The sequence below is a fragment of the Coptis chinensis genome, chromosome 3, assembly GCF_015680905.1.
Source record: "Coptis chinensis isolate HL-2020 chromosome 3, ASM1568090v1, whole genome shotgun sequence".
Taxonomy (NCBI): domain Eukaryota; kingdom Viridiplantae; phylum Streptophyta; class Magnoliopsida; order Ranunculales; family Ranunculaceae; genus Coptis; species Coptis chinensis.
The window spans coordinates 117636331-117651958 of NC_141458.1; the positions used below are offsets into that span (position 1 = coordinate 117636331).

The 15628-nt window shown below is 37.8% G+C and overlaps 2 protein-coding genes across 2 annotated transcripts; one reads left to right on the forward strand and one right to left on the reverse strand.

Moving 5' to 3' along the window:
• The first annotated feature begins 1177 nt into the window (after positions 1 to 1177).
• On the forward strand, positions 1178 to 10749 carry YDA (Protein kinase superfamily protein). Its single transcript, XM_086596593.1, has 12 exons — positions 1178 to 1446; positions 2652 to 3386; positions 3513 to 4244; positions 4509 to 4596; positions 4796 to 4858; positions 6105 to 6265; positions 6434 to 6509; positions 7978 to 8037; positions 8116 to 8223; positions 8360 to 8599; positions 8687 to 8778; positions 9523 to 10749. Exons 2-12 carry the CDS (start codon positions 2827 to 2829, stop codon positions 10049 to 10051), a joined length of 2709 nt encoding a protein of 902 aa, XP_086452719.1. The 5' UTR covers positions 1178 to 1446; positions 2652 to 2826; the 3' UTR covers positions 10052 to 10749.
• Positions 10750 to 11841: 1092 nt separating this feature from the next.
• On the reverse strand, positions 11842 to 15471 carry LOC147513517 (short-chain dehydrogenase TIC 32, chloroplastic-like). Its single transcript, XM_086596594.1, has 8 exons — positions 15210 to 15471; positions 14768 to 14999; positions 14591 to 14670; positions 14319 to 14472; positions 14066 to 14144; positions 13213 to 13297; positions 12304 to 12350; positions 11842 to 12212 (listed from the first exon to the last, which is right to left on the reverse strand). Exons 1-8 carry the CDS (start codon positions 15316 to 15318, stop codon positions 12054 to 12056), a joined length of 945 nt encoding a protein of 314 aa, XP_086452720.1. The 5' UTR covers positions 15319 to 15471; the 3' UTR covers positions 11842 to 12053.
• Positions 15472 to 15628: the final 157 nt, after the last annotated feature.

Here is a 15628-nt window from a genome sequence, read left to right on the forward strand (position 1 = left end):
TGCCTTGCCATTAACGCCTCGATTCCATTCTATGTGACACCGCTTAATTGTCCAACTTCTGTACATAAAATGTACGAAGAAAAAGAAAATTGGTTCCATCCATTATCATTTTTTTTTTCACGTCAGGAATCACGATCATCCATTTGTCAGTCAACCGGCTGCTCTTTTAAATTAACACGGGGAAATTGCATTGAAGAAATGATATGCATGTTAGCATGTGACAGTTCCATGGCCAAAATCAAAGCATCTGAGTTGCATGCATATTTCAAACCAACCTAAATTATAAGGATGAAATTTGGGTCGGGTTAGCACCAAGCCAGATGGTTTAAAATCATTTCTGTTGGTCTAGGTTGGTTTTGTAAAATCAAAATCCGATTTGATTTTGGATACTCAGGTTAGAATATAAAAAAACCGAAAAATCCAAGCCCATATATGCATATATGTAAGTATATATTTTAATCACTTTATTTTTGTAAAAAAATAAGGTTAAGAATCTCTATTTTAGAAAAATAATGTAATCAATAAGATTAGTTTATCTTTCAGACAATCAAATCTCTTTGATTTCATTAGAAAATTTCAATTTTAGTGTTTTTGATCTCATAATTCTAAAAACAAATCCAAGAAATTTGACCAACCCGACTTAACCTGACCCAATTTAACTTGGTCGGGCTAGGACTTAGACTGAAAATTTAAGAACCGAACTTAGTCCTGGGCTCGGATTGAAATGTTGCCTCAACCCGACTGAGTTTCACCCCTAAATAAATTCAACAACGTCTGAAATATATAGTATACAATATGAATGGGACACGAAGAAACAAACCACTGTAGAAATGAGCATTCTATATGTAAAGGCCCAAACATTAGATCCCCACCACACCGCCCTTTTGCTATACTCGAGTGAATGAATACATCGAATGTAACAATGGGTCAATCACATGGGCCATGAGTAATAGAAATTGGGTAGCCCGTATATATACCCAATAAGTATTCTACTCGCCATAAATACCGAATAAAAAACAGGACAGGAAAGAAAATGGATTGAAATAGTTGAGTGTTCAGACTTCAGACAACATATCCATTTTCCTTTTCATAATATTATATATAAAAAAAAAATATATATATATATACTTAATATATAATAATAATAATAATAATACTCTCTCTTCATCTTTCCTTTGCTCTAAAATCTCAAACTTCCCTTTTTACCCATCTAAATTCAGTAAAATACCAAACCAATCCCCATTCTTTCAACTCCACTCCACTCTTTTTTTCCTCCTCCTCATTTCACTTTCTAGGGTTTCACTTTTTGCTCTTCGGAGCTCCAAATTGAAACCCAAATTCAAATTCTTCATTAATGATTCTAACAGTTGGACTTTTTCAACTCCAAATCAGCGATCGTTGTTGTTACTGTAATTATGAGTTTGATTTGATATATTATTGATTCAAGTAAGTAAGTTTGAATTCTGATTTACTTTTTGTTAGTACAAGTAGAAGATTTGAGCTTTTCATTTCATAGATCTGTGTGAATGTGTAGTGATCAGTTAACAGGTATCGGATTAGTTTAAGTAAGTGTATTTTGAGTGTTTTAAGGATTGAAATGAAAGGCTTTCGTGGCATGTATTAGAAAGATCTATGTGAGTGAGTATTTGAAGATTAGTTTGGCGTCAGGGAAAATGATTGTTTTCTGTTTCGTTGATTATCTGGTAAAAAAGAAGTGACAATGTGGGAGCACATAAAGAATAGAGCTTATGATATGATGGTACTGATTTTGAGTAGTTCAGACTATGTATGATCTAATTGAAGTCCTCTGATTGTTTGTGTAGCTTTAATTGTTAAGTGAGTTCACACTTAGTAGGAATTATTAACTTCAAAGGAAATTACGAGACTGAGTATGTTCTGGAAAGTTTAACAACTTGGTTATGTGCGATAAGCTGATAAGCCTATAACTACAAAGTGTTGATGGTTAGCATGTTATTTTTCGCCAAAGTTTAATGATCCACGGCTTACTTACTGAATGGGAAAAATAAACAGAAAGGGAAACATCATCAATTTTAAAGAATGGGAGGGGACCTTACTAGTTACTACCATCGACATTTATCAGTTTGTATTCTGTTCATCTTATTGATACTATGTTACATGGGCACGCCATATCTTAATAGTAATATGTGTCGAATACATATCCACGCGTCCGTGTCGGACACGGCATAGACACATATTGTATGTGATATACCTCAATTTTTTATATTTTGCAGTGTCAGACACTTTGTATCCATGTCGAATTCGGGCACACACATCTGTGTCAATGTAACTTAATATTAAAGGAAACAAATTTCTTAGGTTTGAAATGAATTGCTTTCCTTAATTTTCATTTGCTTCTAGAATATGCTTTTCATTTGTGTGCTTTGATGGCTCTATATTATCTCAGTTTCTCTTTTTTTCAATGGAACCCTGATTCCATGAATCTGTCTTTTTCTCAATGTTACACTTTTATTTGTGTAATAAACCATGTAACTGGCTTCCAGCACTTTTTTCTTACGTTTTGTTGTTTCTTGCACACTGGATTATAATTGGTTAAGCTGATTAAATAAACTCTTTTATGTGCACTATTTCCTACTCTGGACTGGTTCTTACGTTCTTCTATGATGTTCCAGAGCTGCTGGGTACAGCCAGTTGGGCGATCCCTTCTTCATTGACAATATCATTGTTGGTCGTCAAGCATTGAGCATCCTCTATCATCTCAATTATACATGTGAAAAATACTTGGTTACTTGAATATTACCCAACTCGAGGCCTATATTGAAGTCTCTAATTTCTAGAAGTTGAAACATGCCTTCTTGGTGGGGGAAGTCTTCATCAAAGGATGTAAAGAAGAAAATTAGCAAGGAAAGTTTTATTGATACATTGCACCGAAAATTCAAGACTCCAACTGAAGAAAAAGGTAACGTTAGATCAGGAGGTTCTAGAAGACGTAACAGCGATATATTTTCAGAAAAGGGATCGCTATCACGAGCGGAATCAAGATCACCAACACCTTCACCATCCAAGCAAGTATCACGCTGTCAAAGCTTTGCAGACAGAGCCCTTGCCCAGCCACTTCCACTTCCTGGGGTTCACCCCTCGAGCGTAGGCCGCATTGATTCTGGCATCAGTATATCAAGACCAAAATTGGAAAAGCGCTCAAAGCCCTCGTTGTTTATGCCTCTTCCAAGACCTGGATGTATACCCCACAGAGGAGATCCTACAGAGATTGATGCAGATTTGGCAACTGCTTCTGTTTCTAGTGAATGTTCAATAGATAGCGACGACCACGCTGATTCTCGTCATCTTAGTCCCCGAGCTATTGACATAGAAAATGGTAGCAGAAATGTTGCCAATAGTCCTTCCAGGTAACTTCCTGCATTCTTGACGTTTTAAGCTAAGACACTATCTGTTTACAGCATAATTATCAGTAATTCAGATCTCTCTCTCTCTCTCTTCGCTTACTGATATGTTTTCATTTGTCTCTGTTTAAGCACATTGCACAAGGCTCAATCCCTTATCATCATAAAAAAGAACTCAAGAGAGTCGCTAAAACCAGTTATTCCTTTGTTCAATAGTCAAAATCCATCTACATCGCCTAGACGAGGGCCTTTAAGCAGCTATGCACCCTCCTTACAAATTCCTCACCATGGTGCTTTCACAAGTGCTCCAGACAGCTCAATGTCAAGTCCTTCTAGGAGTCCTATGAGAGGCTTCAGCCCTGAGCAAATAGCAAGCTCTGCCTTCTGGGCCGGAAAACCTTATCCAGATGTTGCTCTACTGGGTTCTGGTCACTGTTCCAGTCCTGGTTCAGGTCAAAATTCTGGACATAATTCAATGGGAGGTGATATGTCGGGACAGCTATTTTGGCAGCAATGCCGGGGTAGTGCTGAATGTTCTCCTATACCCAGCCCTAGAATGACAAGTCCAGGCCCCAGCTCTAGAATTCAGAGTGGTGCTGTAACTCCTCTGCATCCGCGGGCAGCTGGAGCAACTACAGAATCATCGGCAAGCTGGCTTGATGACGGAAAACAACAAAGCCACCGTTTGCCACTTCCTCCAAATTCTTCTCCTTATTCTCCTTCAAATTCAACAGCAGCGACCTCACCTTCAGTTCCACGAAGTCCTGGAAGAGCAGAAAATCCAACAAGTCCTGGTTCACGCTGGAAGAAGGGAAGGCTGCTAGGAAGAGGCACATTTGGACATGTTTATGTTGGTTTTAACAGGTATGTATATTAAGGGTCTGAGTTCCTACAATCAGTCGTGCAATTTAGATAAGTAACTGAGATTGCTCACAAGCAATGTAGAAAAGCATTTGAGAGTTTGAGATTGCTCATGAGCTTACTTCATCTGTCTTATCTATATTTATATCTAAGTCTCATTTTCCTGTTCCCTATTTCTGAACACCTTTGTCAACCATTTATTGGTTAAGTTTTTTTTCAACTAACTCGTTTATATATCAGTTTCTCTAAAATTCTGCGGTTTTGCAGTGAAAGTGGTGAGATGTGTGCTATGAAGGAGGTCACCCTATTTTCTGATGATGCTAAGTCAAAGGAAAGTGCAAAACAGTTGGGGCAAGTAAGTTAATCTTCCCCTTAAATTTAGGAGGGAACTTTTTCTAATTGATGGCGTCTAAATATTAATCCTTTTTCTGTTGTTGGTGAAGGAATTTTTAGAAGTGATATTCCTTTAAGTGTTGATAGTTAGTACTTAACATGCTTTATACTTAAAATTCACTTTTTGCGAGTAACAGTACTTGATTTGGATGTTCTGATAGGAAATCACTCTACTGAGTCGCTTGAGGCATCAGAATATAGTGCAGTACTATGGAACTGAGACAGTATGTATCCATGAGACTACTAATTCCTGCACACTTCTTTCTTTGTTATCTGTTCCAATAATGTGTTGTTGATGTGTATGATTATTTTTTACTTTGTTCCTGATGTTTACCGGTCTAGCCTGCATGATTGAGTTTTATCTTTATTTCCAATGCCATTTCTTATAGTTTTCTTCTGTAACTTTTAAAATGTTTTGTACTGAAATTGTTGGTAGTCGATGTTAATGTTCCAGAAGTCCAGTTACATATGCTACCATGAAAGAGCTTTTAACTTACGTGTTCATATAATTGATAGTTTCCTAGTAGGTGATTTTGCTCTTCCTGAAACGGATTTATTAGTTCTTAGTGGGCGATTTCTTCTGCCCGAAATTGATTTATGACCTCTTATTGGCCTTGTCCGTTGTTCCTCTGAGTGACATCCTCAATTTGTTGAATGGGTTTGAGCTAAATGTTATTTTGTTCTTCTAGCCTTCGGATCCTTGATTTTAATCCTTCATTTGTGATGTCGCAACTATCTCCCTCTCTGCATAATACACACTAGAATGTGTGGGTTGATTTTAGTCTCTACCCTAGTAGAGGTGTGATGGCAAATGATAGTTTGAATCAATTCCCACGTTCACCTGGTAGTGATGGTTTAGGGGTTAATCACGATAACTTCTACCAATAAAGTTATACTCCTCGACACTGTTTCTTAGGCACATCATACCTTCATCATGTGTCATGCCTATTAGACATATCCGTGCACCTTCGGGCAGTTCGGGGTCTCATGTCTCTTTTAGCACATTAAGTGCTTTCCAGTTTTTTTAAGACTTGGCGCTTTTATTTGAAATGTCTCATCAGGTGTTCTCGTAAAAAAAAATCGTCAAAAACCGACTTGTGGATCAAGTTTTGAGATTTTTAAAGGTCATGTACACATGCACATCCCTTTTTCCTCTCAACCCTTGGATACATTTCCAATCAGAAAGTCAGAGTTACAGTCTCTTCTCCTAAAATTCCCTGATTTGTTATCCATGTATACTATGTGGAAGAAAGCTCAATTTCTTTTAGCATTTGGAGTTCAAAGAAAACACAGTAGGTTAAAGTTCACTTTGTTGTTCCTTGACAGGAAAATTGTTTCATCTAAGAATATTTCAGTTTCCATTTTTAAAGAGCACAAGTACATCACCAGAAAAATCATGCAGACCATTCTTTAAGTTAACATTGTGTGTCCTTAAGACATCCTGATGGTCGAATTTAATTCCTTGAACAGGTGGATGACAAACTGTATATTTATCTGGAGTATGTATCTGGTGGCTCCATCTATAAGCTTCTTCAAGACTATGGACACTTTGGTGAACTGGCAATTCGCAGTTATACTCAACAAATTCTTTCAGGACTTGCATATTTGCATGCTAAGCATACTGTGCATAGGTAGGTCTACAGATTCTTGTTTCTTGATCGGGTGTACTTACTCTTCTTCTTTTCATTGTTAATTGACTAACATAAACTAGACATCCGTATGTTGTCATGACTGACCTCACTTTGTTAGCTCCTTGTGAACTTTCCGCATCTAAATTATGGTTCTGATTTTCTGATCAGGGATATCAAGGGAGCAAATATACTTGTAGATCCCAATGGGCGAGTTAAGCTGGCAGATTTTGGGATGGCAAAACATGTAAGTGCCATTTCATTTACTTCTTCTCAAATGTTGTTTATATTTTAGACATAGTGCTTCTTGCAAAGTCATACTTATAGCAATGGCTAGTTAATTTATAGGTGTGTCTTCTGAAACCTTACCGTGTTATCATACCAATCTGTCTTACTACACAAGTATATAATCTAATCGAAACTGGCTATTGGAAATGTTCTCCAACATCTTCTGTGTCTTTTCGTACGGAATTTTATGGAATAAAGTGCTACAAGAGTGTGAACTTGTACAGAATCTCTGTTTAATGGATGTGGCTTACTTATGAGCGAGAGCGAAAATTGTGCATGAAACATTTATATGGGCATAAACAGAAATGCCAATTCATATCATGTTGAAGCAGCAAATTGGGTAACAAAGGATAAAAATTGCAAAGGATCACCTCTCCACTATGGATCCCCTATCCCTATCATTGTCTGTGTTGGTTGTTGCTCCGGATCACCAAAGTTAGCAGCCCCTTTAAATTTTATTTCTTATTGCATGGTTGAAAAGAGAAACAAACTATTAGGGCTGTTTTCTTCTAGTAACTGAAGGACAATAACAAGAAGCATAATATAGTTATCTCAAAATTTACTGAAGTTAAGTGTTCCTAGTTACTGATAACTTGATAAGTACGTAAGTATAACTATGTATAGTACTCCCAAAGAACTGGGTAACTTGAAAGATTGTCCCTACTAAGCCTACCCCACCAAACCGTATGACCACTAGAGCATCATATCCGTCCCCATAAGCATACGACATGCAGAAGTGACCTTGATCCAGGTACCTGTGATAAAACCTTGTGCTTGACTTACCAAGCACAAAAGCATAACGTGGTGCATGAGTCAAGAAAACCTATGTGATTTCTAACTTAGGAACTATGTTACCTGGACACGCCATATCTTAGAAATAATCCATGTCAGATACGTATCCACGTGTCCGTGTGTCCGTGTCAGACACATGTTGTACACATTTTGTATGTGATATACCTCAATTTTTTATATTTCACCATGCCAGACACTTCGTATCCGTGTTGGATACGGACACTGGACATACGTATCCATGTCAATGTATCTGAGCTTAGGAGCTTGCACTTTAAAAGAAAATAAAAGAAAAACTTAAAGCAGTAATTGTCTGTTTTGAAAGTAGGGGTCAGTCTGTAAAATAGACAATGTGTGTTAGATGTAAAGTGTGTGTGGATTTGAGAAGCATTTGTTTTGAGTCTTTTGGTGCGAGATGTGGGGAGGGGGGGCGGGGGGGGGTATTATATCGATCCTTGATTTGGGTATTTGTTAGGGTTGCACAAGATAATGGTGACACAGTACGAATGCGTAGGAAGTTGACCATAAATGTTGCTATGTTTGTTAGTTTAGCTGAGATAAAATATCTTCTAATGCTCTATTCATGAGTTTTATGCTGAGAACTTGATTTTCACTCAACTTTTGCGTCATATTTGTAGATTACTGGGCAATCATGTCCATTGTCTTTCAAAGGAAGCCCCTACTGGATGGCACCTGAGGTGAGAATGTTCTCCTGTTCTTTGTACATTTTCTTACACAGTTTCCACTAGCATTTTCACTTGCATCCTTTATGTCAGGTTATTAAAAACTCTAGTGGTTGCAATCTTGCTGTTGACATATGGAGTCTTGGATGTACTGTTTTGGAGATGTCTACGTCCAAACCACCTTGGAGCCAGTATGAAGGGGTCAGTGATTTGGATATTAAGATCAGTGTTTCCATAGTTCCTGTTTTGAAAGTGCTTTAATTGAGTTACTCATTCTGTAATTAAAAAAAACCTTATCTCTTGTTACATACTAAAGTTTGTGTCTTTTGTGCCAAAGGTTGCTGCCATGTTTAAGATTGGGAATAGTAAGGAACTTCCAGCAATTCCTGAACATCTCTCCGATGATGGAAAAGATTTTGTGAGGCAGTGCTTGCAAAGGAATCCACTTCATCGTCCAACTGCTGCTCAGCTTTTGGAGCACCCTTTTGTGAAGAATGCAGCTCCATTGGAAAGGCCTATCTTGGGTTCTGATCAATCAGAACCACTTCCTGGAGTTACGACTGGTTTGAGGTCTTTGGTATGGGAGCAATTTTGTATGAAGTGTTTGGTGCGTTTAGTAGGTATCCACTTTAAGAAATTGACTGGGTTGACGGCCATCTTTCAGGGTGTTGGACATGCAAGAAACCTTTCCTCCTTGGATTCTGAAGGATTGTCAATCCATCATCCTAGAGGTGCAAAAACTGGTACAACATCAAGGTCGGTCTCTCTCTCTCTCGTTTGTGAAACTATGCTTGATCTTGATAGTTCAGTTGATCAATTTCCTTGAAAGAATCATACATGTAGACCAGTGAAAGGGAAAAAATAAAAATAAAATAAAAGAGAAGCACATCAGATAGGCTTGAGTCTGTCTCTCATTTCCAAAGTATGGGCATGAGTCTCAGATAATATTACATACTCGGTGGATAATATTGTTTTACCTAATTCACATTGACATGCGTACATGTGTCAAAGTTTGACACGGATAGCGAGTGTATGACACGGTGACCTATATGTAGTAGGCCATAGGAACCACTAATTAAAAAGAAAACTATTACTTTTCTTTAGTTACACAAAGTGTCTCCTTACTAATAAAATGGGTTTGCAACTTTCTTAGTAGATTATGTCTTTAGTCTTTTATGGTATATAGAAGAAAGCCTAGTTTGAAATCGTATGCACATTCGTGTGTCTGACACAGGTGTCTGTCTTCGACACGGATGTTTTTAAATATGAAGTGTCCATGTTACTTGTTGTTTTACGTGTTGCTTCTCTTTACTACCAGTCACTAGCTGAATAATGAGTCAAGTGAGTCAAATTATATCTTTGTAATTGGTGGACTGTTAGTTCCTCTAATCTACCAATCACTTAACAAGTTGAACTTCGTGTCTATTCAGATTGGGTGACATGTAAAGGCATGCGTTTGAACAATTGTCTTCTGATCTTTTACATCTGTTTTTTTTTCAGTGAGAACTTTGTACCAAGGAACATTTCTTGTCCGGTTTCTCCTATAGGGAGCCCTCTTCTACATTCAAGATCACCACAGCATATGAATGGAAGGATGTCTCCTTCCCCTATATCCAGCCCCCGTACCACTTCTGGCTCATCGACCCCGCTCGGTGGCGGCAATGGTGCCATTCCATTTCATCACCTGAAGCATTCAGCTTACTTGCACGACGGTTTTGGAAGTTCGCCCCGGTCCCCTAATAGTCTCTATATTAATGGTTCCACGTATCATGAGCCCAAGCCTGACCTATTTCGAGGAGGAATGCAGTCAGGCTCTCATGCCTTTCAGGAATTGATCGCATCTGATAATGATGCTCTAGGAAAGTCGTTTCGAAGGCCTGCCCATGGGGACAACAGGGAACTGTATGATGGACAATCAGTGTTGGCTGACCGCGTGTCTCAGCAACTTTTGAGGGATCATGTAAAGTCAAATCCATCACTTGACTTTCGTCCTGGCTCTCCTATGCTCGGTCGTACTAATGGTGTCTGACTTCACACAGAGCCCAGCATTGTGGGCCAGCTATTCAGCAGGCAAATTGTATGAACCCAGCAAGATATGCATGTCATCTTGTTAGTGCCTGTAAATCCATTTGTACAATAAGGACCCAAAGTGAAAATCTGTTAAATAAGGTTGGATCTTTGGAAACGGAGGTGCATGCGGAGGTTCTGGTTCGTGTCTTATACCTCCCCGAGATGAGGTACTTAAATTTAGTTAGATCACTGAGACGATGATGGTGTAACTTATCTCTCAAGTATTCTTGAAATGCTTTTAGAAGTGAACTCGGTGACCTCAAGATTGGGAATTTTGATCCTTCGGTGGGGATCAGAACATGAAGGCTTCAATTGGTCTGAAATTCGGCGATTTAGTGAAGAAAAAAAGCTGTAAATTATAGGTCATCACACAGAACGAAAATGATCTTTTTCTTCTGCACGTGCCGTCCCGCCCCCTTCAGTCATTTACTTCTGTATTTCTTTCTCCTTTTTGGTTCAAAACATTGTGTACAGAAGCAGGGGAGCTTGTTTTGGGGTCCATGTCTCATTGGCAAGGAAATTTTGGGAGCCTGTGCCATTCGTTTTGCTTCATGTTGGGCTAGGGTCTAACTGTTGTATGTTTTACCTATTTTTATTGTATTTAAATATGCAGTCAATCGAAGAAGAAGATATGATTCAACTATTTTTTTCCTATTCTTTCCAATTGCCTTGTTGCAGTATCATTTTCTGTGCTGGCTGACATACCAGATAAGAGCTGATGATGGCATTTAAAAATCCAATAGGAAAAATAAAATAAAAAAATTGCTATGAGATTGATTGAGACTTGAATTCCAGCAAAAAAAAGAGAGTGAGATTTGAATCGACTCCAATAAACCTCTCCTATAATTTCACCATCTTTGATGACTCCTCTTGGTGACTATTTTTGTGTTTCTGTCTATCTGCATATCTTTATAAATGTTGTGTATTGATTGCAGCACAAATGCGATGCACTGATAATCACCACTCGGCAGTCGCACTAACCTTAATATATCATCACTAAAACCTTACCATTTATGTAATCTGTTTCTATTAAGTGAAGTACTTTAGTGTTAAAAAACCTATGCGACGGCCTTGAATGTAGAATCTTTCTTTTTGTCACCCTCTTACTAGCCTGGAACAGGTGCTTCTGAATTGGGCCTTCCGTGTGTACCATTTTCTTCTTTTTACAAGTGATGATTAAGGACTGAGGAGTCTAAGAGTTTCTTCCGATCTAAATTTAGGCAAGATTCAGAGGACTAAAGTTTGTTGCAGATGAGCTGGCAATGTACCGAGTTCCACTAAATCTGCTGTCACATGGGCCACCGATTTTTCATTTTCCGCTTTATACGAGTTGATACTTGATTGTCTAAGGTGTACCCATACCTACTAGTGTACTGCAGTTCTCAATGAAATTTAAATCAGATAAAAAATAAAGGTATCGACTAAGGATGGTTGTTTTTCATCCTTAGTTCCTTACCAATCTCGGTGTAAAAGCAGGATTAAGTTCAAAATAACAGATTCACACCAACCAATTGTTTAGCACACGCCATGATTCGGTTAATAACTTATCTGAAATCATGAAAAACAGATTTTCCATACACGCCATGATTCGGTTAATAACATATCTGAAATCATGAAAAACAGATTTTCCATTGCTGAAAACAAAATAATGCAAACCAGGACTGCAGATTTATTACCAAAAATTGGGACGGAGGTCACAGAGACAGAAGGCAGCAGAAGCCAGAGGAGGGAGGGAGCTAAACAGCGAAAGAAACATTCAAGTTGCCACAAAAATATATTAAATCTGTTTTATCCACAAGACCACAAAAATAAGGAAAAACAAAACGTCAAAAGGTTTCACAATGCTATTCTAAAACTTAGGTAACGAGGATGATTAGTAATATGCAAATCACGGCGTATGGCAATATTCTTCAGTACGACAAATTGTGATTGTTTTCTGAATTTACTGATGACTCACAAAATCAACTGACCAAACTCATACTGAAATCCCATAGCTTTTTAGCTAGCTCCGTATCTCTAGCCAGTGTGCTTGCCTTCCCTATGTTACTGTCCAGAAAATACTCACCGCTTACACCCTTGACCTGGGGATGCAATGCCACATAGCACGTTGTTGCTGCCCCCTGCATTTATGTCAGGTGAGAACAACTCATAACTAACAGGATTGTGTATTTACATATATCTGCAGCACAATCATTTAAATGAGAAACTCACCTGTGGAACATCCTTAATAAAAAATTTGCCAACTGCCTGGACAATGCCTGAATAAGCACGAGCAAACTCAGAATTTATCTCTAATTAGGTAGCTCAAAGCAGAATATGAATTATACAAATAAGAGCTGGTAAAGGAACATATAAAAAGTTGGGACTGTAACCCTTAATACATATCGACTTGAGTAACATGCATTTTCTTAATTGATGCTTGATAAAACCGCGTAAAATATAGTGGTTGTTACAGATCATGAAAAAGGTGGTTTGACAGATATTGAGCCACATCGTCTTTATATACCTATTCATTACTATTTAATTTCCACAAAATACTTTTGTACTTGCAAACCACATGGGACTGGGAGCTAAATCACCAGTGCACCAAATTTTCTCTTACTAAAGCACCTAATAAGTGCGGGATCTGGAGCAGGAGTGGCACCAGTGGGAGGATTTCAATAGAAGTTTTGGAAAAATTGGTGCAGGAATGGACATGTCAAACTCTGGAAATATACCCTGGTTGCAGATGGGTGGTTTCTAAGGAAAAGTTTACTTACCTCAGCTTTCATCTCGACAAAAAACATTGTATTAAGTAGTCCCTCAATCTTTTCAGTAAAAAAAATACAATAATTGTTTTTCCACAGAAAATAGTATAAAAAGGAAATTTTAAAACATCTATGAAAAATCTTTAGCTAGTTCTTTGTATGAAAAAGGAACAAAGCTGTGCTACACTGAGAGGAGAAACCCGAGAAAAGAAACAACAATATCTTATATATCAGTCAGGTATAGTTGTAGACACTTCACAAGAGAGCTTATGACATGCTTGTAGCACAGCTTTGTTCCTCGTCTGAATTATGTGCTTCTGCAGGCTCATTAGTATAAACAAAAAATAAGTTCAAAATAGATCAGTGATTTCACCATTAATGATACTATGATGGCGCAGAAGATCTGTATTAATAGCTCCTGGGTGAAGTGAGTTAGCCGTTATCTGCACCCCGTCTTCCTGTAAAATGATCAGATAGAGCAATCTTTGATATTCTAAATGTTGCTTAGCTTGATGACGTGAGAACATTTTATCAGGGGAAAAAAGTTCCACATCAGTAACTGATCAAAGGAGGTTAGACACACCGAAAAAAACTAAGAGAGACTGCCAACCTCAATAACCGAAAAGACTATAATAAGATCAGTTGTACAGAGCAACAAGTGCCAACCTCTTAAAAGAAATGAAGAGGTCACACTATACCGTCTATACGCGAAAAGTAGCTAAGAAAGTAAGAATCCAAAATGAATTCCCCACAAAGAGTAGGTGGTCTGATGTTTGCGCAACACTTGACTTGAACTATTACCCTGATTGGTCTATATATTAAAAATATTTAAACAAAGACAAGCTGAAAAGAAGAAAAACCAAATGATCAAAGCATTTTCAATTTTACTACTCCAACCTACAATTGAGGCAAGTGATATTAATGCAACTTCATGGGCACACAAGGGCAACAAGTGAAATTTGTAACAGTATTCAAAGGACCGCATATGGAGAAATATAATAGATGGTGCCAAATAAAGAAAAGGAAAAGAAAAATGTGGAACAATTATGGCTTTATGTTTGTTTGGTGCCTGAAGAGCAGAATTTTTCAAGTAACCGAGCTAGAAATTGAAAAACCCTGTAAAACAATAATATCACAAAAAAAAACTGGACTGGAAGAACTACATACACCAACTACTTGTCCTCGTGTGTGACTGATATTCCCACATACAGTGCATAAATGAATACCTTTAGGCGTCTTACGAGCTCATTGGCATGCAGTACATTTGCAAGCTTGGACTGCCCATATGCATACAAGCTGCTGTACCTGAAAGTTATCAATAGCAATGAGAAATTAACTAGTGTGACTCAAAAAAGCTTAAAACACCCTTATATGATAACTGCAAGTATCCAATCCCCGCATAGTTGACTATCAAAATATCTACCTATCACCATGGTTGGGATAGTAAAATCTGAATTTTGTTAGATGAAAGATACTCACCCTGATTTCTCATTAATCTTATCAAATTGAATTCCTTCACGGTATGTCATTCGGTGAGCGTCAGATGACACATTGACAATTCTCCCTTGGATGTTATTTTTCTCTGCAGTGTTTTTCATTGTCTCCAACAAAAGATTAGTCAAAAGAAAATGACCTGCAAAAGAACAACCAATTAAACTTCTTCATCATCCTCTGAGCCCAATGTCAGTCACTTGAACAAGTAATGTGTATTCATGCTAGTCATTCATAAGCTACTCTAATATTTGTGGTACCTATATGGTTTGTTGCAAACTGCATTTCGATGTTGTCTTGTGAAAGCATGAAAGGAGGTGCCATGACTCCTGCATTGTTACTTCCAACAGATAAAAATGCATGTTTGTCAAAAAAATATTGTAACTGAGTAGGCTTAAAGACTTAAAGAGGTGGCCAATGCAATATAACTTTCTTACATGAGAATGTTCAGTGGAAGACCAGCAGAAGTATACTCAGACGCAAACTTGTTTACTGATGCCATTGAGCTGAGATCTAATTCCATTACATCAACTTTAGCACCCGGGTTTTCCTTGAGTATAGCTTCTTTCACCTTGTTACCAGCGTCCATGTTTCTCACTGCCATCACTACATGCACTCCACGCAATGAAAGAACACGTGCGGTTTCAGCACCAATGCCACTTGATGCTCCTTCATTAATACAACCCACGTTATTTATTACCCAGGGGAATAGGCCCATAATAATGGGGCCCGCACCGTTGATATATAGTAAGAAAAATACAAGAAGAATTCAAGGACACACCTTTAAATGTTTAAATGTTATTAGGCAATTAAATTATTAATTTATTATAACAATAAAATCTAAAAAGGACTGAAAAGTCAGAAAAGTATTGAGATCACCTGTGACGATGGCAGTGAAATTAGTACCATCAATTCCTTGTGTAACTTCTAGTGCTGTTGACGAAGAAGAGAATCCAGAAGCCCCTATTTTGTTGAAAAAAAATCCCATTTCTTTTTAGAAAGTAGAAACAGCCCCAGACTCTTTTTCTTCTTAAATTAATTAATCCTTAAATCCAGCACATTTCGTAACTTAAGATGCCAAAGATAATAATTTTTTTAGTGCCAACCGGCCAACATTATCAAGATTTGGGCCAACACAGATGGGCTTTGCTTGTAGGCCCAGAAATAGATATATAAATTCTAAGGCTAATTCCAATGGTTTGGTGCGTTATCCCACCAAACTACAATAGTATAGTGGATAGTGAGAGCGGATTAGCCGTTTCAAAAATCAATGGTTCTTTTGACAGCCGCCCAATACC

Excerpts from the sequence above, each read along its gene's own strand:
- YDA (XM_086596593.1), top strand. The coding sequence starts at position 2,827 with ATGCCTTCTTGGTGGGGGAAGTCTTCATCAAAGGATGTAAAGAAGAAA. Across the intron at positions 4,859-6,104 it reads AGTACTATGGAACTGAGACA|GTGGATGACAAACTGTATAT; the intron begins GTATGTATCCAT and ends TTCCTTGAACAG. Across the intron at positions 8,779-9,522 it reads AAAACTGGTACAACATCAAG|TGAGAACTTTGTACCAAGGA; the intron begins GTCGGTCTCTCT and ends TTTTTTTTTCAG.
- LOC147513517 (XM_086596594.1), bottom strand. The coding sequence starts at position 15,318 with ATGGGATTTTTTTTCAACAAAATAGGGGCTTCTGGATTCTCTTCTTCG. Across the intron at positions 14,473-14,590 it reads GTTTGCAACAAACCATATAG|GTCATTTTCTTTTGACTAAT; the intron begins GTACCACAAATA and ends GTTCTTTTGCAG. Across the intron at positions 14,145-14,318 it reads AAGATTAATGAGAAATCAGG|GTACAGCAGCTTGTATGCAT; the intron begins GTGAGTATCTTT and ends GATAACTTTCAG.